This window comes from Candida albicans, chromosome 1, assembly GCF_000182965.3.
Source record: "Candida albicans SC5314 chromosome 1, complete sequence".
In the NCBI taxonomy this organism is placed as follows: domain Eukaryota; kingdom Fungi; phylum Ascomycota; class Pichiomycetes; order Serinales; family Debaryomycetaceae; genus Candida; species Candida albicans.
In genome coordinates this window covers 472,052-499,063 of record NC_032089.1, presented here as the reverse complement: position 1 = coordinate 499,063, position 27,012 = coordinate 472,052, and the positions used below count along the sequence as shown (strand labels likewise).

Sequence of the window (27,012 nt, the reverse complement as noted above, 5' to 3'; positions counted from 1 at the left end):
AAAAGAAATAAATCAAAGAAAATTGATCATGTATGAGCCATACTAACAACAACAACAACAACCTTATTAAATCATCCTATCTTAAACTTTACCACCTTCCTCTAATTATTATGGGATTACTTACAATTATTAAAAAACAAAAATTAAAAGATAATGAAATAAGAGTATTAACATTAGGTTTAGATAATTCTGGTAAAACTACCATTATTAAAAAAATGTTAAATCAAGATATTAATACTATATCACCCACCATGGGGTTCCAAATCAATACATTATTCTATACCCCAAAAAACAACAACAACAATAACAACAACAGTAACAGTAACGGTAACGATGAATATACATTGAATATATGGGATATTGGAGGTCAAACTAGTTTAAGATCATTTTGGGCCAATTATTTTGATAAAACCGATATTGTAATATGGGTTATTGATGGATTAAGTTTAGAACGATTAAATGAATCTTATAAAGAATTAAAACAAAAAATAATTTTACAAGATCGATTAATTGGAATATATTTAATTGTGGTGATTAATAAAATTGATATAATACCTCAACGAGATTGGTCAAATTTAAAGACAAAAGTCATTGATTTATTACAATTGAATAAACAAATCCCACAACGAGATAAATGGCAAGTAGAATTAGTAAGTGGGAAAACTGGTGAAGGTATAGATAAAGTGTTACAATGGATTGTCACCAGAGAATAACTAAAGGGAATCATGTGGGGCTGGTAGAGAATTAATGTAATACTGAATGAATAATTAAGGTTATATGATTATGAGGGTTTCATCGTTCGTTATAGGCTGCATCTATTACAGAGTAGTAAATTGCTGTCAGACATAGCTGAGTCTGAATTGAACCCCTGAACCCCATTAGCAAAACAGTAATATCAATAGAATCATTAATAATGCAGGAAACTGTTCAAATTATCGGCAAATATCTACAATGTTTGAATTTGTGAGTACTGTCTAATCTCTTGGTGTATTCAATTCTAATTATAAATATGAGTTAATTTTTTTTTTCAACATTGGATCGGCAGGCAGATGTGGTAGTTAGTAGTATTAGTACTACTACTACTAATAATAATAATAATAATCCTGTTGATGGTTGTCTATTCAATATCAGATTTACAATTTTAATTTACGACATTGATTTTATTCTTTTGCTTAACATAGCATAGCATAGCATTGCTTTGTGGTAATTATTAATGAAGGTTACTAATAATAGTTTATAGATTAAATTTACAATGGAATGGTTAGTTTGAATAATAAAACCTTTTGTTAATTGTAATTATAATAGTAGTAGTAGTAGTAATAGTAGTAGTAGATGTTAATCAAAGGATACTGAAATTGAAAGGGGGGGAGGAAGGAAGACAAGACAGAAGCTACCAAATGGTGGGAAAGGGAGAAACAAAGACGCGTCATAAAAAATTGAAACAAGAAATTCCAATAATGACTAAATGCGCTATACCATAAAACACACGACACACATACACAGACACAGAGGCACCGTAAAACTAAAGGTTAATATGTATAGTTATTAAAAACTTTGAATTTAAACTTGAACTTAAAGTTAAACAAACAGATTAAGAATAAGATTAAGAATAAGATTGAGATGTTCAATGTCATTAATATCTTAACCTTACCTTGGTTGTGTTGGGGGGGGGGGGGAAAGGGGATACGATTTAGGTAGTCAAATGCATGTTCAAACCATAAACCACAAAGACGCGTCAGTAGAAAAGAAAAGAAACGCGAAATTAAAACAATCAAAAGTAAATGAGAACAAACCAAACGACAAGCCTTTCTTTCTTTTTTTTCAGTTGTGTGTGCTGGTTGCTTTCTTTAGTCCTGTCCAGTCCAGTCCAGTCCAGCCTCCCCCCCAATTCCCAATTGGGTTAAATTATTGCAAAAAAAAAAAAAAATATCTTTTGGCGTGTCTAACTTCAAATTAATTAATCTTCTTTCAAACAAGTTGATTTATTTATTTCAAAACCAACCTATCATTGTTGTTGTTGTTGTTGTTACATTTAATGTAGTATTCTATTGCAGTTATTATATATGACTTAGTCAAAAAGAATGAACAAACAAACAAACAAATGAACGAACAAACAAACGTATAATTGATTGCTCTTTTAACATCATCCTTAGCCTTAAAAGCCGAATTAAAACAAAGAAAACACGAAAAAAAAAAAAAAAAAAAAAGACTTCTTGGGTGAATAATAACGAGCAATCAACTACTACTACTACTACTACTAACTCCTCTCCTTTGCATAAATAGTTATTGAATAATATATAAGAAGATCTCTTTTAATAGTRGGTTTCAAGTGTAGATCTTGATGGGTGGATGGTAGTAATAAAGGCGAGTTAGTAGTAGTAGTAGTAGTAGTAGTAGTAGTAGCAATCAACAAAGAAATAATAAACAATATGCAAGAAATGGTAAACAAAAACAAAAACAAAAACAAATGCAGAAGAAGAAGAAGAAGAAGAAGAAAAATAATTTAACTAAATTAATTATAAACCACAACACATAATGTATAACCTACCTACCCACTCCCATCTCATATAAGATATACTTCATAGATATACTACACCATGAATTACACTCTTGTATATATATATTAATAGATTTGCAAAAGATTATTTTTCCTTTTTTTATTTCTATTTCTATTTTCATCTTCATTTTTATTTTTCAACAATTTTATAATTACTTTCTTTTTCTTAATTGATTTACTCAATATACCTCCCCCCCCCCCCCCCYCCATCCATCTAATTCCATTCCATTCCATTCCATTCTATCATACCTTCCTTCCATCAATTATACATTATACAATTATTTAAACTATGACCATGACCATGACCGTAGATATTACTGGTTGTCATAAATTACTTGAACAATTATATCATGACACTATTAATCAAAATACAAATTTAATGGAAATATTAAGTATTGTTAAATCATCTACTACTATCACCACAACCACCAAATCTTCTTCACTTCCAACTATTGCCAGAGGTTTACAAACAAAACATTCTAAATTATTATCATTAATTAATCAAAGTTTGAAAAATTTACAAAGTCATCCTACTAATGAAAAAGATATTTTCAAAAGTTTTATTAATGAATTTATTATTTGGATTGATGGTGATAATACTTTAAATTTATTTGATAAATATTCTTTTGAATTGAAATCTCAAAAACTTTGTGATTCAATCACTGAACGTATCATTAATTCCCCCATTGATAATTTAATTAATCTTATAACATTTATTGATTCTTGTGAATATCATTTACGTAATCCATTTATACTTGATAAATTGACTATTATCACCAAAAAATTACATGAAATTATCACTAATCATGATAATGATGTTTATTATAAAAAATTAAATAATATTTTGTTTTCTAATGTTAAACCATTTACATCAAATTTGATGAATATTGATAATAATACTTTTGATGAATTAGTTTCAAGTTATTTCACCATTGATCAAATAATCGATAGAACTGCCGATGCTAAATTGTATTTGGGTGATAACAATAAACCCATTGAATTAATGTTGTTAGATCTTGCTGGTACCGGGATTTATAATTCATTAGCAATTTTATCAATTGATTATAATGATGATGATGATGATGATGCTGATGTTGATGTTGAAATTTCTCGTTCATTAATGTATCCACCATTTAGAATCAATGAATTATCATTATTAAATACTTCTAATTCAATTATACTTAAATCTATTGATTTTTTATCATCACCAATAACAAGAACAACCACCACCACCACCACTACTACTACTACTACTACAGAAAACGTTATAACTATCCATTGTGATGATACTGAATTAATACAAATATGGGTACTGAATTTATCAAGAATTTTCCCCATTCAACGTAACAACTTTACTACCACTACTACTACTCCTGGTGATGATAAATTTTTACTTGATTCTCATCATTCAAGTCCAATTAATATGACTGGATTAGGTATTAATGTGATATCTGATTCTGAACTTAAACAAAATATGTCATCCCTAGAAGAAGAAGAAGAAAGCATTAGTACTCCTTCAACACCAGAAAGAAGGACAATTCCATTCAGAGAATTGATTGATAGTCCTACACCTACACCACTTAAAAAAAATAGCCCATCATCAAATGATGAAGAGGAAGAAGAAATTAACGAAATTGTGGATAATTCTGGTTCAACATCTAATTCTTCAATAACAAGTAATGACGATGATAACCAGGTCAACAACAACAACAATAAAGTCAAATTACAATCACAATATGATCGTACTGTTCCATTAATTAAAAAAACATTATCTTATAATCATCAATTAGATGAAGATGAAGATAACGATGATGAAAAATATTTTCAAATCATTAATCGAAAGAAAATATCTGATGAATTTTCTTGTCATGATGATCAAATTGAAAATAGACCAAAATCATCTCGTGGTGAAGTTTTAACCTATAATGAAAATGATAATGAACCATCACCTATAGGTAGTGAACAACCATCAGATAGTGGTGAAGAAGACGAAGATTTAATATCAACTAAAGAAATTCAATTGATTGAACCAAATGTTCCATATCATAAACCATCTTTAGCTAATTCTGCTCCTGAATTGAATTTGAAATCAAAACAAACTCCAGTGGAACAGAATACTACTACTACCACTACCACCACCACCACCAAATTGTATCAACTTTCTACTGGTTCAGCAGTTGATATTAATAATTTTGGTAAAAATTATAAACCATCATTTATTCAACCTATTCATAATAATGATTCCATGAATTCATTGATATCATCTAATAAAAGTAATAAACAAAAATTAAAGAAAAGAAGATCATTTTTTGATTTATTTAAAAGATCATCTAAGTTGAATCTTATTGATGATACTCCAGGTTTTGAAAATATTCCAACTATCACTACAACAACAGCTACTACCACTACTACTAATAAACCTGAAAAGCATGAAACTATCAGTCGTACTGTTATAGAAGAAGAAGAAAATGCTGATTCTAAACCAATTAGTAAACCTAGTTCTGCATTACCTAGTCCATTTGCTTTACCTTCATCTACTTCAACTTATTTTTTCAAACAATATAAAGAAAATGGATCTTCATCAATTAGTTTAAATAAAACTCGTTCAACAATTTCATTAGTATCACCACCAGAACAACAACAACAACAAATAATAGAAGAAGATGAATTAATTATACCACAAGATTTAAAAGATATCATTAATCAAGATTCTACTATTGATTTTTTCATTTCCCCAACAACCTCAACATTAACCTCAACCTCATCATCTTCCTCCTCTTTTTCTTCCTCATTAAAAATATCTAAATGGAAACATCAATATGGGAAATGGGAAATGCTTACAATTTCAGAAAAAATTTTTATTAAAATAGTTATTAATTATCAATTACAAAAATGTTGGTTTATTGTATTTAAAGAAGAAGAAACCGATGAAGAAAAAGAAGAAGAAGAAGTTGATGAAATAATTGATAAACCAATATTATTATTAGATATTTCACCCAATTTTACAAAAATTCGTAAATCTTCATCATCAGCACTTGATTTACAAATATCTTCAAAAAATTCTATAACTAATGAAAAAATCTTGATTATGATTAGATGTAATTCTGGAAATTTAGCTAATGATATAATCAATAATATTGAAAATGCCCTAGGTGTGTTATTATCCACCACTTCCACTTCAACTTCTTCTTTAAGGACAATAATGAAAAGCAATAATAGTTATGGATCTTTGAATACATCTAAATTAATGAATTCTGATAATACATTAGCATCATCAATGATGGATTTAAATCAAAGTAACAACAACAACAACAGTACGAGTCATTCATCTACCTATACTAGTTTTTCATCATCATTTGGAACTCCACAACAGCCACCACCACCACCACCACGAAAACAATCTTATTCATTATCATCATTGGATGGTAATGAAATTTATAATGCCAATATTATAAATAATCCACACACTATTCATATTAATAAAATTAATCAAATGCAAATTCGTCTCCAAAAATTACAGCCCAACAAGGGAGTTGATGACGATGATGACGATGACCACGATGATGATGATTATCAACGATTGATGATTTATAATCCATCATCTTGGAAAATATTATCAATGTATAAATTAAATGTTGATCAATTAATTGATGATTTAACTCAAAGAACTTTCTATTATTTTAAATTAATCAATGATGAACAACACCAACAACAAGAAGTGGAAAAAGTGGAAGATGAGTTTAGATGGTTGATTTCTGATGAGATGAAATTTCAAGTATTAGAAAAAATTGGTAAAGCTGGATTATTAGTCAAACATAATAGTAATGGTAATAGTAATGGTAATGGTGAGATTTATATGATTGAATGTCGTGGTAAGAAAGAATTTAAAACTTTATATGAAATTTTTTTAAAACCATAAACACAAGTTTCCTTCTTCTTAAGGGGATATACTAATTTTAATAATAATTTGAAAATTTGTATTTTTAATAATAATAATAATAATAATTTGATAATAATAATTTGATAATAATAATCGTTTAGACAAAAAAATTGTTATGTAATATTATAATATAATAGATCCTATCTATATAGAAGTAGCTCTGTTATGGTGTTGATTGGTTTATCTATGACAGATCAAAATAATTTGATTAATTATTGGTAAATAATTGAATGCCAAAAAAAAAAAAGGAGACCACTGATTTTGCGATCATAAAAATCTTTTTTTTTTTTTTTTTTGCAACAATCAACTTTACTACTCCTTTTTTTTTTTAATTAACCGCCAACAACAACCACCACCAAAATCATCACAATCAATCATCTTAATCCATCATGACAACACTATCAACAATCTGGTTATTTTTAATAACAATAACAGCAATATTCCAATTAGGTTTAAGTTCAAATGTCACCACCATTATTGATGACGATAACAACAACAACAACAACAACAACAACAACGCTGATGATTTTTTGGAACCACAAATAGAAACAATAAAAGTCATTGGTAATAAATTTTTTGAATGTGAATCAGGTCATCAATTTTTTATTAAAGGTATAGCTTATCAAAAAACACGTCAAGAAGGAGAAATCTATGATACTACAAAAGAACCTCATTATATCGATCCATTAGCTAATCCATTCACTTGTTTAAGAGATTTAGATTATTTAAAAGAATTGGGAATAAATCTTGTTCGAGTTTATCAAATTCATCCCAATGCTAATCATGATGTTTGTATGAATGCATTTGCTGAAGCGGGGATTTATGTATTGGCGGATTTATCCGAACCAACAATATCAATAAGACGAGATTATCCTCATTGGGATACAGAAATTTTCAATCGATATCAACAAGTTATTGATTCAATGTCAAACTATAAAAATTTATTAGGTTTTTTCGCTGGTAATGAAGTTACAAATTGTCAATCAAATATTGATGCTTCACCATTTGTTAGAGCCGCTATTCGTGATTGTAAAAAATATATTAATCAACAAGGTTATAGAAAAATCCCTATTGGTTATGCTTCAAATGATGATGCTAATATAAGAAAAAATCTTGCCAATTATTTTGTTTGTCAATTAGATGAAGATGAAGATAAAGGTCAAGAACATTTGAATAGTCAAGCGGATTTTTTTGCTATTAATGTTTATGAATGGTGTGGTTATTCAACTTATACTACTTCAGGATATCGTGATTTAACAACCATGTTTAAAGATTATTCTGTCCCGGTTTTTTTCAGTGAATTTGGTTGTAATATAATTACTCCTAGACCATTTACTGAAGTTGAAGCAATTTATGGTTCTACCATGAAAAAAGTTTGGTCAGGTGGAATTGCTTATGAATATTTTGAAGAAGTAAATCATTATGGAATTTTATTAACTAAAAAAGATGGTCTGATTACTAAATTACCCGATTTTGATACTTTAAAAATGAGATTTCATGCTGCAACTCCAATTGGTATCACTATGGATGAAGCTACCATATGTGAACCACCAATATGTAGTAACAGTGTTATTGACGATAAATCTTCTTCTTCTTCTTCTTCTTCTTCTTTTTGGGATGTGGCATTAACATTACCACCAACTCCAAATGAAGCTAAATGTGAATGTTTATGGCAATCATTATCATGTGTTGTTTCTGAAGATGCTACATTTGATGAAGAAGTAGCATTAAGAGAATTATGTTTCAAAGTTGATTGTGAAGATATTAATGCCAATGGAAGATCAGGAAAATATGGTCGTTATTCTGATTGTAATCCAACAGTTAGAACTTCTTATGCTTTAAATAAATATTATGAACAATGTGGTAAAAAACAAGAAATTTGTGATTTTCAAGGTCGAGGGGAATTATTACCAAATAGAAATGGTGGATTACAAGATTTAGAAAATAAATTTTCAAGTGATGGTCAAAATTGTTTAAGTTTACTTGAAGGAAAAGAAGAAGAAAAAGAGGTACAAGAAGAGGAACCTGATGTACCTGGTTTACCAGGTTCTAATAAAGGTAAAGAGGTAGAAAGCACCCCTAAAAGAAAAGGAAAAGGTAAAAGTAAAGAAAAAGAAAAAGGGAAATTAATTGAAGAAGAAGAAGAAGAAGAAGAAGAGGAGGAGGAAAATAATAAAACTCCTTCATCTGGTGAAAAATCCCCTAAAACTTCAAAACTGATTGCTGGTGGTAATGCCATAACTTTTAAAAATGATAGTATTTGGAAAACATTCATTGAAATCTTATTTACATGTTCTGCTGCTATATTGATTTAAATAAATCTTAGCCTACTCCCCCCTCCCCATACTCTGAAACTTTTCTCTCTCTCTCTTCCTCTCTCTTTTTGAATATATAATAATAATTATCAAATCATCCTTATGCTTATTCGTTAATCCTTTTTGGGACCCCAATTAAGTCCTAAAAATCCTGAACCACCACCAATTTTCGGAATCAATTGATTTTTCGGTGGTTCAATAATATAAATTCTTTTAAACCCAGGAACATCTAATGAAATATATTCAAATTCAGTATTCCACATAGAATTATCAATTTGTTCTAATGAAACAACTCCATATTTCCCATTATCCGATTCAACTTGAAATTTCATAATTAAATGATCTTTACCATCTTTTCTTTTCGTTTTAACACTTTGAACTGGTCGATTACGAACCCATTTATCAGCTGATACTATTCCATAAGCTTTTAATCTTTGACCCAGTTGGAAATTAAGAGCTTTTTGTGCTTGTTCATTTTTTTCAATTAATTTAACTGCCTTATTGAATGTTCTAGTATCTCCTGATGGTAAAAATAATTCTGATAATATTAATGATACAACTAATACGGAAATTCCTGCTGCTCCAACAACTAATAAAGTAGATAAAGAAAATGTAAATGCTCTATTTATTCTATTAAGAATTTTTTTTCCTTTAGCATTTTTATCTTGTGGTGGTTGTGGAGGTGGAGGTGGAGGTGGAGCTGTTTTTGTAGAATAGTAATGATGATGATGATGATGATGATGAAGAAGAAGATTTAACAATAATGCTTGTGGTTTCAAGTTGATTTGCGCTTGTGTTTGTCTAATGTATGTTGGTTTGATAGATAATATCGGAAGAACAATTAAAGATCTAATTGAACCAATATTTGATGATCTTAATGTTCTTAATCCAATACTTGAAACTCGTTGAATCATATGCATTGTTTTATGATGATTTTGTTTATTAAAAGAGTTTTGTTCAATGGATTTTTCTTTTGGTGGTGGTGGTGGTTCATTTTTCTCTTTGTCTTTGTCTTTTAATGAGATTTTTTTCTCCTTCTTCTTCTTCTTCTTCTCCAAGGTTAATTTAATTTTTTACAAATGGGGGAGAAACTATCAATCAGTTTTCAAAATCTAGATAACCATCAATTGATGAAAGAGTTTTTTTTACTATTTATAATGTCAATCGATTTGGTTTACTGTCATACAATCTACGTCTTTGTAATTGCTGCTTATGTGTTCAAGTTTTTACAAATAGCTATACCGAGTTATCATCAACAATTATCGACACATAAACTTGTAAATACCTATAACTGCTTACCAAAAGACTATCCAAACAATTAGAAAGCTAAATAATCATCAATTTCTTAGAGTAAATTGAGTTTATTTCTAAATAATAACACCCCAAAAACTTACTGGTATGGAAAAATAGGTCAAATTTTTTTGAGTGATATCACTGACATAGCGCAGTGGTTATGATTATGGTCTCTAGACAGCAACGTGTCACGTGACAACGTAGTATATGCTCCCCTGGTGCAGTTGGTTAGCATTTGGGCCTCCGGTGTCTTGTGTAAATTAATACCATGACAAGCAAGCTCAGGGTCGCGGGTTCGAGTCCCGCGGGGAGCTAATTATACCCTCATTTTTGAACCCACCAAATTTTCTTTCACATTATAATGAAATAAGAGTATTCCCTGGCTTCTTTTTTTTTTTTTTTTGGCAATATAGAGAAGACTGTAATAAGTATAGCTCACTAAAAGTCTTTTTTTTTCTATTCGTTTTATATTTTTTTAAGAAATTTGATGTTGATTTGGTAAATCCCAAATTTTAAATATGTGTTAGGGCTATAGCCCTAATGTACTGTATATGCAGTATCAGAAATACTTTTGTTACGCACAGTTTGTCTTACCACATACATTATATATATATTTTTTTTTTTTTTGAGTAGAGGAGCTACACTAGACAACAGTGCGAAAAATTCATCTCTCTATACACTTACTCAATTTGAAGATATTCAAATTTTTTTCAAAAAAAAATTCCTTTTGGATCGATACTAGATAGCATATAATCATCAAAAATGGCCAAGATCAGTCAAGGTATGAAATAGATATTCAATTAGATATGGAGAAAGGAAGATAAAAGGAAAAGAAAAAAAAAAAAGAAAGAAATAAAGGAATATATACATTGAAAAGGAGATAGAACATCAAACAACAACCATTAAGAATTAAGTTTAATACAGTTTCAATAAAGAGGGTTTTTTTTTCAGAACAAACCATTGACTGAAGTACTACACCAAGAAGGTATAATGATTTCACGATTTACCTGAATATAAAGAACATCCTTAATATTGAATTTCAATATTAAAAATACAATTTGGGGATATTGATGAAATTATGTATAGGAGATTCCATTTTTCAAACTTGTTGAATGGAAAACTTGAAAAATCAAATCAAATCAATCATAACCCTTCAATATGTTCCTTCCTTATCTTACTTTTCCTATTAAAACAAAGACTAAGAAACATTCAGTAAAATACTAACAAAAATTCCATTTTTATAGACGTTTCTTCATCTCGTTCTAAAGCTAGAAAAGCTTATTTCACTGCTTCATCAGTTGAAAGAAGAGTTCTTTTATCTGCTCCATTATCCAAAGAATTAAGACAACAATACAATGTCAAATCTTTGCCAATTAGACAAAATGATGAAGTTTTAGTTGTTAGAGGTTCTAAAAAAGGTTCTGAAGGTAAAGTTAATTCTGTTTATAGATTGAAATTTGCTATTCAAGTTGATAAATTACAAAAAGAAAAATCAAATGGTGCTTCTGTTCCAATCAACATTCATCCATCTAAAGTTGTCATTACTAAATTACATTTGGACAAAGATAGAAAAGCTTTGATTCAAAGAAAAGGTGGTAAAGCTGAATAAATTGACAGAGATATTTATATTGAATGAATATTATAATAAAAAAACAAGAATTAAAAAAAGTAAGATAATAAGAATTCTAATTTAATTATTACATATTATATTATTATTAGTATTATTAGTCTTACTGTGTGTGATATTTTATTTAGTATGAAAGTGTACTTTTAATGGTTATATTTTTTGAAAACAGATTTTATTGATATTAATTGTAGTTATATATTAGATTGTCGTGCGACACAGACACAGACACATACGGAGATTAGTGTAGAAACTGCTGGTGGTAGTGGCTGCGGCAGCAGCGGGGACCGGGACCGCAAGGTATTTTCTTGGTGTCATCATCGTTGTAGAGAATGAATTTTAAGCTACGAAGGAATTAACTTTTGTCGTTGTAAATGCGACCGAACGTTTCTTTGTTCTTTTGTGATGGTAGCAAACAACGGTGTATATAAACATTCTACCATATTGGAGAGGAGAAAATCAAGTGGACTGACTGGTAGAAGAAAGAAGAGGCGGAGGGATTAAACAAAGGCGAGCGGTAAGTAGGGTGGGGGATAAAACCGGGAACTATAAATTAGGGGACGAAGGAAAAGGAAAAAAGTTGGAGAAAACTAAAAGACGACAAACAAACAAACGACAAACAAACAAACAAACGACATTTTTTTAACTTCTTTTAACTTCTTTGTATAAATTCGTTTTTGTTTTTGTTGTTTCTATTCGCCTACTCGCCCATTTATTATTCTCCACCACTCTCCACTCTCCACTCTCCACCCTCCCACCAACCAACCAACCAACCAACCAACATCTATATCAACACTTCTTTCTTTTTTTTTTATTTCTAATACAAATACAACTAATATTTATACTTCTTCCTTTGAATGTCTGAATCAACAACAACAACATCATCACCATCAGCATCAACAACTTCAGCATCGTTTATCCCCGACACTGAAACGGAAATATTAAATGGTTTTGGTTCAGCACCAATTTCCTCCGATACTAATCAATTAAGAACCACTAAACGGTGGTCATTTACTAGTAAAACTAGACCCAATATGGGAGATTCAGTAAAGAATGGTCCACCAGCAAATTATGTCCCCAAGAGAAGAATGAGTGATATTACTGGTATTGATGCTGTTCATAATCAAAGAAATCCACTGGATTCATTAGGTGGAGCACAATTATATCTGACGGAATCAGGTCGATTATTTCATGCTGGAGAAATCATTATTATTTTAGCGGGGATTCCTGGTCGAGGTAAAACTCATCTTTCAGTATCTTTAACAAGATATTTACGATGGTTAGGGGTTAATACTCATTCTTTCCATTTAGGTAATTATAGAAGAGCTAATGCTGAAGATGATATTACTCATGATTTATTTGTTCCTTCACCTCAATCAGCTAAAGCTCATGCTTTAAGAGAAAAAATGGTTAATGATTGTCTTGGTGATATATTAAATTTTTTCCGTAATGATGGAGGTCAAGTAGCTATTTATGATGCTACAAATGCCATTCCTGAATATCGATTAGAATTACATAAAAAATTCCGTGATTTAAACATTCAAGTAATATTCATTGAAAGTCTTGTTACTGATGATTCTATTGTCATGCATAATATTGAACAAGCAGCTAAATCTTCTCCAGATTATCATAAATGGGATTATGATAAGGCCTATAAAGATTACACAGAAAGAATTAAAGCATTAGCACCTCATTATATTGAAATGGGGGGATCTGAAGAAGAAGAAGAATTATCTTATATAAAATTTATAAATTTTGGTGAAAGAATTGAATTACATAATTCAAATTATGGTTATTTGATTAATAAAGTGGTATTTTATTTAATGAATGGGAAGATTAAACCTGGTTCTTTATATTTGGCAAGATGTTATAAAAATTCCGTTGATTATAATCAAGATCCTCCATTAGATGAAGAAGGGATTAAATATGCCAAAAATTTAACTTATACATTATTTGATCATTTGGAAAAATCCGGGAACCTTCAAGAAAAACAACAACAACAACAACAACAAGAAGCAACTCCTAAAGATAATAATTCACTTGCTATTTGGACATCAGTGAAAAGAAGAACTATCGAAACCACTCAATTTTTCGCTGCCAAAAACATCCCCATTAGACATCGAGTTCAATTATCTCAGAAAAATCCTGGTATAACTGGAACATTAACTGATGATGAAATTAGAGAAAAATTCCCTATAGAATATGCTCAATATGATCATAGTCCATATCATTATCGTTATCCAAGAGCAGAATCATATCATGATTTAGCGATTAAAATTGAACCATTAATTTTAGAAATGGAAAGAATGAGTGGTGATTTATTAATTATTGCTGATGAAACCGTATTACAAGTTTTTTATGGTTATTTAATGTCTTGTTCTTGTGATGAAATACCAAATTTGAATTTTAAACCAAATGAAATTGTTGAAGTTAAATTCAATGCTTATTCAAATTCTGCTAAAAGAATCCCCATTAAAGATTATTCTTAATGATGAATAGAAATGAAAAGAAATGATTGTATATATTTTTTGCATCTAGTTCGTTGTTCCAGCTGTTCCAAGTTTTCTTTATATATTATTTATATTATTTATAGTATGTTCTGTATCGTTTTTAGATAATGAATTTCAATGTTGTTGTTTTTACCAAGAAATTATTGCAAAACCCCCTCCGAAAACTTCTCTCACTTGAAAATTATGTACCAAATAAAATAATAAAAAAAAAATATCAATAACTGGGAGATAATACATATAGTTTGTTAAACGAATCATCTTCCCCCCCCCCTTTAATTGTTGACAATGAAATTAACACCAACAGCCATATACACTGCTCCTGATATAGATTCACCTAAACATTTCCATCTTTCTAAAAATGAAGATCATTCTACTAATGGGAAAACAACTCAAATTTCCGATATAGTAATTAAAGCTGGTGGTGAAGATAGAGATAAACCAAGTGATCATAAAGATACTCCATTAGGTAATTTACGAGCTGAATTAACTACTTTACAAGATCATCTTAATATATTTTTAACCGAAAGAATGAAACTAGAGAAATTGAAAAATGGTGGTGGTGGTGGTGGTGGTGACAACAACAAATCTAATGAACAAGATTTAGAAAGAAGAATACTTGATGAAGGAGTTGAAGAAGAGGAAATTGAATAAGTTTCAAAGTTTCCTTAGCCCCCAAGTCGATTTTACTATTACTATTAATATACAAATTATACATTATTGAATATATATATATATATAAACACGAGTCTACATATCTTGTTCTATTTCTTGTCACCACCAACAATATTAGTCATTCCTTCAACAGTTTTTTGAAGAGTAGTTTGTAAATAATTTTGTTTAATGATTAAATTTTTTTTACTATCTTGATATTCTTTAGTATCTTTATCTAATTGATTTAAATAATTATTAACATTAGTACCAATAAATGCTTTACCACAACCTTGCCAAACTTTTTCATTTGATTGGGTATTACATATTTTATTTAATTTAGTTTTTGTAGTATCAATTATTGTTAAATTTGTCATGGCTCGATCAAGTTGTAAATTAACCATGGATAATTCTGCTTGAGATTTATTTAATTGATTATCCATTTCAAGTAGGACTTTTTGTAATGCTTCTTGATTCATGATTAAATGAGACGAGTGTGTGTGTGTGGGGGGGGGAGGGGGAGGGTTTGGAGATGTGGTGTCTATAAGAGTAATTTGATGTGAAAAATAAACAATCTATAATAAGTATGTTCAGTTTTGGAATGGAAGGCCCAAGAAGAACAAAAAGGAAAGAAAAAATAAAAAGGTGTTGGAGAAAAAAAAAAAAATTGAACAGAAAGATTCATCCTTTTAGATCAAACGAAATATATCTTACCATCCCCCCCCTCAAAATGCTTAGATTTACTAGGACTACTGCTTGGAAATTAAGATCTATTCCAATTGCCACTATTCAATATAGACAATTTACTTATTCCACTATATGTTATCAATTAAAAACCCTTACTCCATCTTTAGGAATAAATAATACCATTGAATCCAATATACCTTCAGAAACTAATAGATTAGCTAAAACTGGTACTAGATTTTGGAAAAAAGGTGAAGTTAAATTCAATAATGAAACTCAAAAATATGAAATTCAATTAGATGGGAAAACTCTACGCACACCACTTGGATTCCCATTAGAATTACCAATCAATAAAAAACAATTGGCATATTTAATTGCTCATGAATGGACTCATTTACCTGATATTAAAGTGAAATCAAGTACTTTACCATTAACAGCTTTAGCCACTAGAGCTATAGATTTGAGTCAACAACATTTGAGTGATTTGAAGACAGAAAAAGCTGAAGAAATGTTAGCATTGGAAGATATTAAATTACAAATGTTAAGATATCTTGATACTGATACTTGTCTTATATTTGCTACCAACAAAGAATGTGATGGTAAATTAAGAAAAAGACAAGAAGAAATTTATCGTCCATTAATTAATGAATTTAATGAATTTTTCACAATTTATGCTCATAATAAAAATTTAATCCCTCGACAAAAATCTATTGAATTGAAATATTTAGATTGTGAAACTGATGGATTAAGAGGTAATAAACAAGATGAAACCACTCAATTAGTTGTATTGGATTGGTTAAATCAATTACCAATTTATGATTTAATTGCCTTGGAGAAAACAATCTTAACTACTAAATCATTTTTATGTGGAATTACTTTATTAAGATCAAATGTTAATGATATTGAAACTTTAAAAGAATTATATCAATTTAATAAAAATTCCATTGATGAAGATTATTATCATAAAACTTTAGAAGAATTAGTTGAATTAGGAAATTTAGAAACTATTTATCAAACTGAAGAATGGGGTGAAGTAGAAGATACTCATGATGTTGATAAACATGATTGGTTAAGAAATTTGGCTAGTGCTGCATTGGTTTGTCATCATAATTAGTAAATCGTCACTCCCGCTAGGGAAACCAAATAATAGTATATAGATTTGATAATAAATGTAATGTAATCCAATTGTATAGAAGAAATAAGAGTAGTTCTATTGTGGAGTTTAAGTTTGTTGTGAATTGTTGGAACTACTTAATATTGAGAAGAATTATATTAACGTGAATTGTGAAGAGTGAAGAGAGACGCGATTCATCATCATTGATGGAATTAACTAATACGTTAAAACTGTGAAAGAGAGACAAAGAGAGAATCACAACAAAAAAAAGTAACCACCACCTCCCAAAAAAAAAAAAACAACTTGCATTATTAAAAAGATCTTAATCTTTATTCATAACCAACCAACTTATACTACCACTCCAACCTTACCACCTTCATTGTTAAGTCACTTGTTTTTTTGGTGATAATTTCAATATCTCATCAATATCTACAAAACACGTTAAAGTGTAGTTCACGATACTTATATTATTCTTTGTATTATTATTATTATTTTTTTTTTTTTGATTGGAAAACCATTTTATCATATTTATATCCAATTATTCTTTTGTATTACTATTGTATTCAAATATTCCTGCTTTTTTTTTTTTAATTTTAATTTGTTCAACAATTCATAATCAAATATCAAATCTTCCATAATATTAGATCTATATCAAGCTCATTCCCCATCCCCATATAAGAAACCTTATTAAAAATATATTTTATTTAGGCGTTATTTGCAAACCAAGAAGTCAAACACGCAACCAAATTAAATAAAGGAAAAAAAAATAATAACAACAACAACAACAACAACAACAACAACAACAACAGAATGAGTTCCCTAAAAGATTGTAAACTTTCGAAATCTAAACGAGAAGAATTAAAAGCACTTAATAATGCTGGGAAAACTCCACGACGAGTTAAAGTATATCTACTAAATGGAGATGATTGGATAGATAATGGTACGGGGTTTTGTGTGGGAGAAATAGATGATGACACCAAACTACCTTATTTTCTTGTCCGTAATGAAACTGATAACAATAATATCATACTAAAATCATTTCTTGAAGGGTCTATACAATATCAAAGACAACAAGAAACATTAATTGTTTGGACCGATTCCAATGGGACTGATTTAGCATTATCATTTCAAGAAACTGAAGGATGTGCTGATTTATGTGATTTTATAATACGCGTACAACAAGGAAATATAAGTCCCGGAATTTCCTTATATTATGTGATACCTAATATTAATGAAGGCGATGATATTACTGAATTAATAACGGGGCCCATAAGATATCCTCCGGAAATCCCTAATGTGGAAAATCTAGATGTAGTGTTAGAAACTATAAATCAAGGGACTAATGCTCAATTTACAAGAACAAATATTCTGGAATTTATTATTGAAAATGATTATTTCACTAAATTAATAAATGTATTTAATGAAGCAGAAAATAATGAAAATGCCAATGTATTATATAATGTCAGTGATATTGTTAAATCATTATTTCTTTATAATGAATCCCTGATTATAGAATACATATTATCATCAGAAGAGAAAATTTTGGGGTTAGTAGGAATATTAGAATATGATTCAGAATATCCAAATTATAAGGCTTCACATAGAAATTTCCTTGCTAGTCAATCATATATTAAAGTTATCCCCGTCGAAAATATTGAAATTTTTAAACGAGATTTTTATTTAAATTATTTGAAAGATGTTGTATTGGCAAGATTTTTAGATGATTCTACATTTAATTTGATAGCGTCTTTGATTTATTCTAATCATTTGGAAATTTTCAATTATATTAAAGATTCAGAAATTCTTGAACATTTATTCAGCATTTATGATAATTGTAACGATGAGAAAAACGAATGCAATAGTATTGATAACGATGATGACAATGATGATGATAATATCAAAATGAAACAACGAGATGGAGTGAAAATGTTACATCAATATGTATTAATTGCTAAATCACTGCGTAAACATGATTTTTTTGCACTGTTGGTTAAACATGGATTATTAAAAATGATAAATTTTGCATTAAATGATAAACAAGATCAAATAAGAGTTTTAGGAACAGAATTAATTGTGATAATAATTGAACAAGATGTTTCACTTGTTAATTCTATTGATCATGAAGAAACTACAACTACAATTGATAATTCCGATCCTCCTATTCTTGAAGAATTAGTTCATAACAATAAAGCTACACCACAAGAAATAGTAGAAGAAGAAGAAGAAGATATACCATCAATTACACCAAAAGAAGGTAAATTAAGATTATCTGATGATATGACATTAATATCAATATTAAGTAAATTACTTGTCGAAGATAAAAATATTGGATTAAAAATGCAAGCATTTGAAGCTTTAAAAACATTATTAGATCCAAATATTGCTGCTAGTAGTAGTGGTGGTAGTAATGGATTAAGTCCCACCACCATGGGAGGTATGGGAACCCCTAATGGGTCAGGGTCAGGGTCAAATTCAAATTCCTTATTTAATTCATCCAATGCCAATGCCAACGCCAATGCCAACACAAATACCAATACCAATTCAGTTAACAAATCAATAGGTATTAATACTAACAATATTGAAGAATTCAAATTTACTAGTGAAGAATTCCAAGAAATAAATACTAGTACTTATTTCAGAGCTTTTTATGAGCAAGTTGCTCCCAAATTATTTGAAAAATTAATCATACTAGCCAATCACAACCTAGAATCAAAACAATTACAAATTAATACTAAACATGAAGAATTATTATATCAATTATTATGTGAATTGATATCATTTTGTACATTAGAACATAAAATGATATCATTATCTTCATTATCCTCCTCCTCCTTTTCATCATCGTCTTTATCATCACGATCATTTTTCATTGAAAATCATATTCCATTAGGAATTGCCAAATTATTAATCATTGATGATTGTAAACCAATATTAAAATTAACATCAATTCGATGTTTAAAAAATTTGATTTTATTAAATGATGAATTTTATACAAGATATTTTATAAATCATGATTTATGGTTTTATTTTTTCAAATTTTTCAATAATGTAATTGATGAAAATAATTTAGCTAATTCAACTTGTTTAGATTTTATTGAAATTGTTATTAAAGGTTGTGATATTGGTTTAAACAACAACAACAACAATAATAATAATAATAATAGTAAAAGATCAAATTATATCTTATTGGCAAAACATATTTATAAAAAATATGGTGAATTTATCGAAAAGAAATTGAATTATGTTGATACAGGGAAAAGATTGATTGATTTAGTAACTCATTCCCTTAATAGTAATAGTAATAGTAATGTTAACAAATTAAATGGTGGACAAACTTTCAATGAAAACAACAACAACAACAACAAAGAGGAATATGATGAAGACGATAATGAATACGACAATGAAAATGAAGATTCTGATGAAAATATTGCTACAAATACTGATGATTTAGGTTTATCTGAAGATGAAATGCTACCACATAACGCATCAACACCTTTAAATGATGAAGAAGATGAAGCAGAACAAGAAGGGACAAGGTTGTATACCGATGTTACTGAAGAAATAAGAATTAGTGAAAAGAAACGACCAAGAGAAGAATCAGATGAAATTAAACCAACACCAATAATTGACAATGCTACTACTACTACTACTACTACAACTATTACAACCACTACAGCTGCTAGTAATTCTAATGACAATTTCAATGGTACAAAAAAAATTGCTTTAACTACAACTTCGGATAATCAACTGTGATAATTTAAAAAATGTGTGTGTGTGTGTATGTATGTTTATGTATTTATCTCCGCCTTTTATACTATGCTATCTAGGGTATTATAATATATTATAGTATATTAAGTTGATATAAAAGTGGACAATAAAATGCAACATCAGTAAATAGGGTTAATAGAAGTAGATTTACTGTGGCACTCTTGACATCTATTTATGTGTGTCGTGCGGGATGTACAATTATCTGAACCGAGGACAATATTTCTGTGTGGGGTATAAAAACATTTCCATGTACAGGGTTAAGTAAGGAAGTTACCAAAAACCGAAAACCACAAAAATATTTAACCATATTTATTTCATTATATTTATATAATCATATATTTCTTGCTATTCTTTCTTTCTTTTGTTTTAGAATATTTATTCGTATATATATATATATATAAATAATAAAGATATCTTTTTAAAAGTCATGCCAAATACATTAGATCAATCATACGTTGAAAAAGGAGCTTGGAAACAAGATTTATTCAGAGGTAAAGTAGTTTTCATCACTGGTGGAGCTGGATCAATTTGTCGAGTTCAAGCTGAAGCATTAGTATTATTAGGTGCCAATGCTGCCATTATTGGTAGAAATCAAGAAAAAACCACCACTGCAGCAAAAGAAATTGCTTCATTAAGATCAGATGCTAAAGTTCTTGGAATTGGTAATATTGATGTTCGTAAAGTTCAAAATTTAAAAGAGGCGGTTGATAAAACTGTTGAAGAATTAGGTAGAATTGATTTTGTTATTGCTGGTGCTGCTGGGAATTTCCTTTGTGATTTTAATCATTTATCTTCAAATGCATTTAAATCAATTGTTGATATTGATTTATTAGGATCTTTTAATACCGTTAAAGCTACTTTTGAACAATTACGTAAAAATAAGGGAGCCATTTTATTTGTTAGTGCCACATTACATTATTATGGTGTACCATTCCAAATTGGGGTTGGTGCTGCCAAAGCTGGTGTTGATGCCTTGAGTAATGCTCTTGCCGTTGAATTGGGTCCATTAGGTATTAGATCAAATGCTATTGCCCCAGGTCCAATTGATGGTACTGAAGGTATGCTGCGTTTATCACGTTCAAGTAAAGATGAAACAATTAAAAATGTTCCATTACAAAGAATGGGTACTACTCAAGATATTGCTGATGGTACAGTTTATTTGTTTTCTCCGGCTGCTTCTTATGTCACTGGTGATGTTTTAGTTGTTGATGGAGGTAGCTGGCAAGTATCTTCTGGTGTTGGTGCTAAAGATTATCCGGTAACTCTTCTTAATGCCATTAATGCTCCAAAAGGTGGTAAATTGTAAAGAAAACTAAGTAGAGTGGGGGGGGGGGGGGGGGGTCGTGCAATGTACAAGAATGTTTTTTTGAATTTTTTTTTTCTTTCTTTCTTTCTGTCCAAACCTCTCACTTCACTTTCACTTCACTCACTATGGACTTGTTTTGTTGTTTTGTTGTGTTGTGTTGTTGTTTATCTTAAAATCCAAAAAAATCTTGTCATTCGATTCAACGATATTCCTTTTTAGATTTGAATTACTTTATAGTATAAAATAATTGATCCTTTATCCTTCTTATCATGTCCATTGATCCAGAAACTCGTAGAAAATTATTAAATTTACAAAAAACTGGTGAAAACAAAAAATGTTTTGATTGTTCAGCTCCAAATCCTCAATGGGCTTCACCAAAATTTGGGATTTTCATTTGTTTAGAATGTGCTGGAGTACATAGAGGTTTAGGAGTTCATATTTCATTTGTTAGATCAATTACTATGGATCAATTTAAACCAGAAGAAACTCTTAGAATGGAAATTGGTGGTAATGAAAGATTGAAAAAATATTTCATTGATAATGGTGTTGATTTAAATTTATCACCAAAACAAAAATATGATAATTATGTGGCTGAAGATTATAAAGAAATGTTGACATGTGAAGTTGAAGGTAAAGAATTTGTTGCCAAAGATCATAGTGGTGAAAAATTACCCGATATTAATAATACTGCTAGTACAACAACAGATCCAGTATCTAGAGGACGTCCTACTCCTGTTCCATTAACAAATGAACAAAAACAGAAAAATGAAGCTTATTTTGCTGATTTGGGTGCTAAGAATGATCAAAGACCTGATCATTTACCACCATCACAAGGTGGGAAATATGGTGGATTTGGTAATACTCCAGCACCAAGTAATACTACATCTAACAACAACAACAACAACAATTCCAATAACAATAATAATAACAATAATAATAATAGTTCTTTATCATCATTTACTCTTGATAATTTCCAAAATGATCCACTTGGAACATTTACTAAAGGATGGGGGTTATTTTCATCAACAGTAGTTAAATCAGTTCAAGAAGTTAATAATTCGGTTATAAAACCAAGTATAGATCAAATTCAAAGTAGTAAAATCACTGGACAAGCTAAAACTGCCATGGCTCAATTTGGTCAAAAAATGCAACAAACTGGGAAATATGGTCAAGAAACTTTTCAAACTTTTACTAAAGATATAAATGAAAATGGATTAAATAAAACTTTAGATAGTACATTTGGAGGGATTTTCGGTCATAACAACAATAATAATGGTAGTAATCAAGGAAATCAAGTTCCAAATGCTTTTGGATTTAAAAAACCTGATAATGGTGTTAAATATGAAAGTTTATCTGGTGGATCAAAGAAAAACGATGATGATGATGATGATAAATGGGATGACTTTTAATAACCTCAATTAGTCTAGTACTTCTTTTTGTCTTTTAGATCATTTATGTATAGATTATATATAGATATGATATATATGATATATATTTATACATATTTATACGTGATATAAACAAAACAAAACAAAACAAAACAAACATGAAAAAGGGTAATCTAAAACAACAACAAAATGGAAATCAATCAATCAATCAATCAACTAAAATATTCTATTCAACTTTTTTTTTTATCTATTCTCCAAGTGATATATCTTTTTTAAATACTGATTGAATTTTTTTCATTACCAATAATAGCTGACAATAATGCTTCGTTTCTTTCTCTTCTAAGTTGTAAATAAACTTCATATTCTTCAGCAAATGTTTGATAAATATGATAATAAGTATCTTTAACATAAAAATATTTAATTATTGGCCAATTTAAAATCCATTCAACAAGTCCAACATCTCTAGCCACTGAAGTTATAATGAAATAAATAATACCTAAAGTAACCCCCGTAATTAATCCAGCAATCACTTGAACATTTGAATGATATAATAAATAAACTCTTGAAAAAGCTACTCCCATCATACTTATAGCAGCAAATAAACAAATTGGTTTTTTACTAGATTTAGGCATGGGGACTTTTAATAATATAACACAAATATAATACCCAGCGAAAAATCCCATGAATTGAGAATGAGCTGAAGGGAAACCATAAGTCATACCATATGAACCACCATCACGACCAAAATTTTTATGGAAATCAGGTCTTGGAGATTTAATTGATACTTTAATAATTTTATTAATTAATTCATTAATTAAATGACCACCAACTATAATTACTGGTTCAATTTCTCTCGTGATTAAAAACCATGAAGTATAAAATACCATAAGATATATTGGTAATAATGAAAATTGAACACAAATTTTGGCTATTATATCATTAGGATCATACAAAATATAAGTATGATCAAATGGAACTGGATTATAATCTAACATCATTGAAAAGCAAATGAATAACAAACAACAAATAACAAATAACAAATAACAAATAATATCAAATAACTAAAAGCTGCAAATTTTTGATAGATGAATTAATAAATGAATAAATTAATGAATGGAATTTCTATCTGGGATATAAAAAAAAAGGAGGAAATATGGACTTATTTATATATACATGAAAAATAGGAATATGCTGAGTTGGATTTACCAAAAGGGGGGGGTGACCAGAAATATTGGGATAACTGGGTAAAAGGGAACAGAAGAATAGAATAGAACTATATGAAGGGGGGTGGGAGGAAGGAAGGAAGTAAAGAAATCAAGTAAGTAAGTAAGTAAGTAAGTAAGTCAAGCAAGGGATGTAAAGTAAAGTTTAGGAACGACGACGACAAACAACCGATCAATTTTAAAGAAAGAATATCCGAGTAATAATGATTGCCTTGTTTTATTTTGTCTTGTCTTGTATTCTATTGCCCTGCCTTAACTTAACTTAACTATATTAATTGAAGTCTTTGGTGTAGGTTGGGTAATAATAAATTGAAATTAATTTGCGGCACCTATTTTCCGCCCGTTATTGTTCTTTAATTAACTTTAAAAAAATAATAGAATCTATTTTTAAATAATAAGTTTTTAATATTTCTAAGGGGGGGGGAAGAGAGAGGAAAAGGAAAAGGGAGATTAGATTGTGAATGGTTGGTAGAAGGATGGTTGTGAAATGGAAGAGTTGATGGGTTGTTAATTCCAATCGCATTTGTGATGATGTTTGTTGTTTGTTGTTTGTTGAAAAAAAAAAAAAAAATTTCTGTTGGATGTTTTTCTTTTTTTGATTTCACAAAAACCACCAAAGAAATTTTTCACTCACTCACTTACTCACTCACTCACTCACTTACTCACTCATTCACTCCTATTACTTTGCAACTTACTACCAACTATCAACTACTAATACTCTTGTTCTATTCTAATTTATGAACTGCTTATTCTGTATTACTCTGCCTTCTATTAATTTACATATATCAGTCTATATTTTACTACGTTTAATTCCTTTTTGTGGTTTCACAATTGCATCCAAATTGCACCAACTCAGGTGATCAATCTGCAACAATCAACCAAGCAACCAAGCAACCAAGCAACCAAGCAAGCAATCAAACAATCAACCAACCAACAATTAACAGGCCAAACCTGCCGCCACTCAATATAATAGGGAAAAAAAAAATGCAAATTCAACAAGTTAATGACAATAAATTTCATTTGTTATTGTTGAAAAAAAAAAAAGAAATTGGCACTTTGTTGTTGTATATTCAACCAACCAGTTAAAGGCACATTATATACGTACATACGTATATACGTACATTATTACTACTAACATACTCAAATGATACTAATAACAAGAATAATAGGATGAGAATGAGAATGAGGATGAAGCAACAAAGAAAMAAAAAAAAAAAAAAACATGTTATATTTCTATTTGGGTGAATACAATCTACAGTAAATCCACAAACGCGTTGTTAATGAATAAAGAAGAAGAAGAAGAAGAAGAAGAAGTTGAATAAGAGAAATGAATAATAATAATAAGGACCATTGGAAAACAAAATCATAATCAAAAAAAAAAAAAAAATAAAAAAATTACGCGATCTTTGCCGATCCTTGTTGTTTTTCCCCCTTTTGATTTAATTCCATTTTCTTCTTCTTCTTTTTCAATCTTTCTTTCTTTTTTTTTTTGATCTCTCCGGGTTGTTGTTGTTGTTGTTGTTGTCTCTGTGTAATTTCTGTGTTTCCATGTTGTATCTTGTGTTCTTGGCTTTTTCAGTTTCGCTTCTAATAACAATATATGGAATTTGAGTTAAATCGAACTGAACTGAACTGAACTGAATCATATACGATGATAATGATAATGTTGATCTCTTTTGTATTACTTAAGCAGTGGTATAGAAATTGATTGATTTGAAAATTGACATGAATTAATAAAGAATCAAATTCAATCAACTAGTATTTTTAGTTTGTTGTAAATCCTTTTTAAAAAAAAATATATATTGTTGTTGTTCCGTAATCTTTTTAAAATTAGTTTCTTCTTCTTCCATATCGGAAAATGCTTCAAACCACCACCCCGCCCTCCAATTTTAATAACTGTTTCCAGTTTAATATCCGATTCCGAATGACTGCCAATAGTAGTAGTAGTAGTAGTAGTATACCAACCCACCACTTCATCAATTCACTAATTCACCAATTGACCCAACAATTAATTAATTAATTAATTAATTAATAGCTTTTTTCTGTTACCTTGCATTTTGTGTAACTGCAAGGTGCTACCAGGACATAAATGAATTCATTATATGCAAAAATAAGGAGGAGGTCGGTCGGTGAGTCGGTTCAGCAAGTAGGGTGAAACTTGAATCAGGTTAATAAAATATTCAAGAAAAAAAGGAAAAGGAGGAGGAGAAGGAGGAAGAAAGGGAATTATCAATGGGTTATGAGCCACATCAACCACATCACTCACAAACAAACACGCTGTAACTAATAAGAAGAAGAAGAAGAAGAAGAAGAAAAAAAAAAAGCGGAATTAATTAATTGGTTACAAAAGAATTAGTATAGATTAAACCAAACTAAAGTGATTAATATAACCATAATTAATTATAATTGAAAATTGAAGAAGCTAAGAAGAAGCTAAGAAGATAAAGAATATATATGATTTAATTAAACTAAATTAAATTATGATATAATATATATATATATAAAACTATATGTAAAATGTTATGAAAGTAAGTAAGTATATATATATATATAAATGAAGAGTGAAGAATGAAGGGGAAAGGAGGAGGAATAAGAGTTGTAGAGTGAAGAGAAGAAGAAAAGAATAAGAAAAAACAAAAAAA

The 27,012-nt window shown here is 29.2% G+C and overlaps 13 protein-coding genes and 1 non-coding gene across 14 annotated transcripts; 11 read left to right on the top strand and 3 right to left on the bottom strand. All coding sequences in view use genetic code 12, as the record gives it.

Moving 5' to 3' along the window:
- Window positions 1-110: 110 nt before the first annotated feature.
- On the top strand, window positions 111-713 carry CAALFM_C102380CA (Arf family GTPase; the record flags this gene model as incomplete). Its single annotated transcript, XM_716332.2, has 1 exon — window positions 111-713. The coding sequence occupies one exon, from the start codon at window positions 111-113 to the stop codon at window positions 711-713; it is 603 nt and encodes a 200-aa protein (XP_721425.2).
- Window positions 714-2,846: 2,133 nt separating this feature from the next.
- Window positions 2,847-6,476, top strand: CAALFM_C102370CA (uncharacterized protein; the record flags this gene model as incomplete). The annotated part of the gene is made up of 1 exon (XM_708695.2): window positions 2,847-6,476. One exon carries the CDS (start codon window positions 2,847-2,849, stop codon window positions 6,474-6,476), a length of 3,630 nt encoding a protein of 1,209 aa, XP_713788.2.
- Window positions 6,477-6,886: 410 nt separating this feature from the next.
- Window positions 6,887-8,812, top strand: PGA5 (1,3-beta-glucanosyltransferase; the record flags this gene model as incomplete). The annotated part of the gene is made up of 1 exon (XM_708694.2): window positions 6,887-8,812. The coding sequence occupies one exon, from the start codon at window positions 6,887-6,889 to the stop codon at window positions 8,810-8,812; it is 1,926 nt and encodes a 641-aa protein (XP_713787.2).
- A 113-nt stretch (window positions 8,813-8,925) lies between these two features.
- TIM21 (Tim21p) lies at window positions 8,926-9,732 on the bottom strand (the record flags this gene model as incomplete). Its single annotated transcript, XM_708692.1, has 1 exon — window positions 8,926-9,732. One exon carries the CDS (start codon window positions 9,730-9,732, stop codon window positions 8,926-8,928), a length of 807 nt encoding a protein of 268 aa, XP_713785.1.
- A 582-nt stretch (window positions 9,733-10,314) lies between these two features.
- tR(CCG)1 lies at window positions 10,315-10,419 on the top strand. Its single transcript has 2 exons — window positions 10,315-10,352; window positions 10,384-10,419. It is a non-coding gene; the product is annotated as a tRNA-Arg (tRNA).
- Window positions 10,420-10,867: 448 nt separating this feature from the next.
- CAALFM_C102330CA (60S ribosomal protein uL24) lies at window positions 10,868-11,714 on the top strand (the record flags this gene model as incomplete). Its single annotated transcript, XM_019475073.1, has 2 exons — window positions 10,868-10,886; window positions 11,350-11,714. The coding sequence occupies 2 exons, from the start codon at window positions 10,868-10,870 to the stop codon at window positions 11,712-11,714; spliced, it is 384 nt and encodes a 127-aa protein (XP_019330618.1).
- Window positions 11,715-12,586: 872 nt separating this feature from the next.
- CAALFM_C102320CA (bifunctional fructose-2,6-bisphosphate 2-phosphatase/6-phosphofructo-2-kinase) lies at window positions 12,587-14,218 on the top strand (the record flags this gene model as incomplete). Its single annotated transcript, XM_708691.2, has 1 exon — window positions 12,587-14,218. One exon carries the CDS (start codon window positions 12,587-12,589, stop codon window positions 14,216-14,218), a length of 1,632 nt encoding a protein of 543 aa, XP_713784.2.
- A 306-nt stretch (window positions 14,219-14,524) lies between these two features.
- CAALFM_C102310CA (chromatin DNA-binding EKC/KEOPS complex subunit) lies at window positions 14,525-14,890 on the top strand (the record flags this gene model as incomplete). Its single annotated transcript, XM_708689.1, has 1 exon — window positions 14,525-14,890. The coding sequence occupies one exon, from the start codon at window positions 14,525-14,527 to the stop codon at window positions 14,888-14,890; it is 366 nt and encodes a 121-aa protein (XP_713782.1).
- Window positions 14,891-15,000: 110 nt separating this feature from the next.
- CAALFM_C102300WA (prefolding complex chaperone subunit) lies at window positions 15,001-15,366 on the bottom strand (the record flags this gene model as incomplete). Its single annotated transcript, XM_708688.1, has 1 exon — window positions 15,001-15,366. The coding sequence occupies one exon, from the start codon at window positions 15,364-15,366 to the stop codon at window positions 15,001-15,003; it is 366 nt and encodes a 121-aa protein (XP_713781.1).
- A 107-nt stretch (window positions 15,367-15,473) lies between these two features.
- On the top strand, window positions 15,474-16,685 carry CAALFM_C102290CA (ATP synthase complex assembly protein; the record flags this gene model as incomplete). Its single annotated transcript, XM_708687.2, has 1 exon — window positions 15,474-16,685. One exon carries the CDS (start codon window positions 15,474-15,476, stop codon window positions 16,683-16,685), a length of 1,212 nt encoding a protein of 403 aa, XP_713780.2.
- Window positions 16,686-17,495: 810 nt separating this feature from the next.
- On the top strand, window positions 17,496-20,438 carry PSY2 (Psy2p; the record flags this gene model as incomplete). The annotated part of the gene is made up of 1 exon (XM_708686.2): window positions 17,496-20,438. The coding sequence occupies one exon, from the start codon at window positions 17,496-17,498 to the stop codon at window positions 20,436-20,438; it is 2,943 nt and encodes a 980-aa protein (XP_713779.2).
- A 442-nt stretch (window positions 20,439-20,880) lies between these two features.
- On the top strand, window positions 20,881-21,759 carry CAALFM_C102270CA (uncharacterized protein; the record flags this gene model as incomplete). Its single annotated transcript, XM_708685.2, has 1 exon — window positions 20,881-21,759. One exon carries the CDS (start codon window positions 20,881-20,883, stop codon window positions 21,757-21,759), a length of 879 nt encoding a protein of 292 aa, XP_713778.2.
- A 269-nt stretch (window positions 21,760-22,028) lies between these two features.
- On the top strand, window positions 22,029-23,168 carry AGE3 (Age3p; the record flags this gene model as incomplete). Its single annotated transcript, XM_708684.2, has 1 exon — window positions 22,029-23,168. The coding sequence occupies one exon, from the start codon at window positions 22,029-22,031 to the stop codon at window positions 23,166-23,168; it is 1,140 nt and encodes a 379-aa protein (XP_713777.2).
- Window positions 23,169-23,419: 251 nt separating this feature from the next.
- CWH8 (Cwh8p) lies at window positions 23,420-24,145 on the bottom strand (the record flags this gene model as incomplete). The annotated part of the gene is made up of 1 exon (XM_708683.2): window positions 23,420-24,145. The coding sequence occupies one exon, from the start codon at window positions 24,143-24,145 to the stop codon at window positions 23,420-23,422; it is 726 nt and encodes a 241-aa protein (XP_713776.1).
- Between the last annotated feature and the right edge of the window lie 2,867 nt (window positions 24,146-27,012).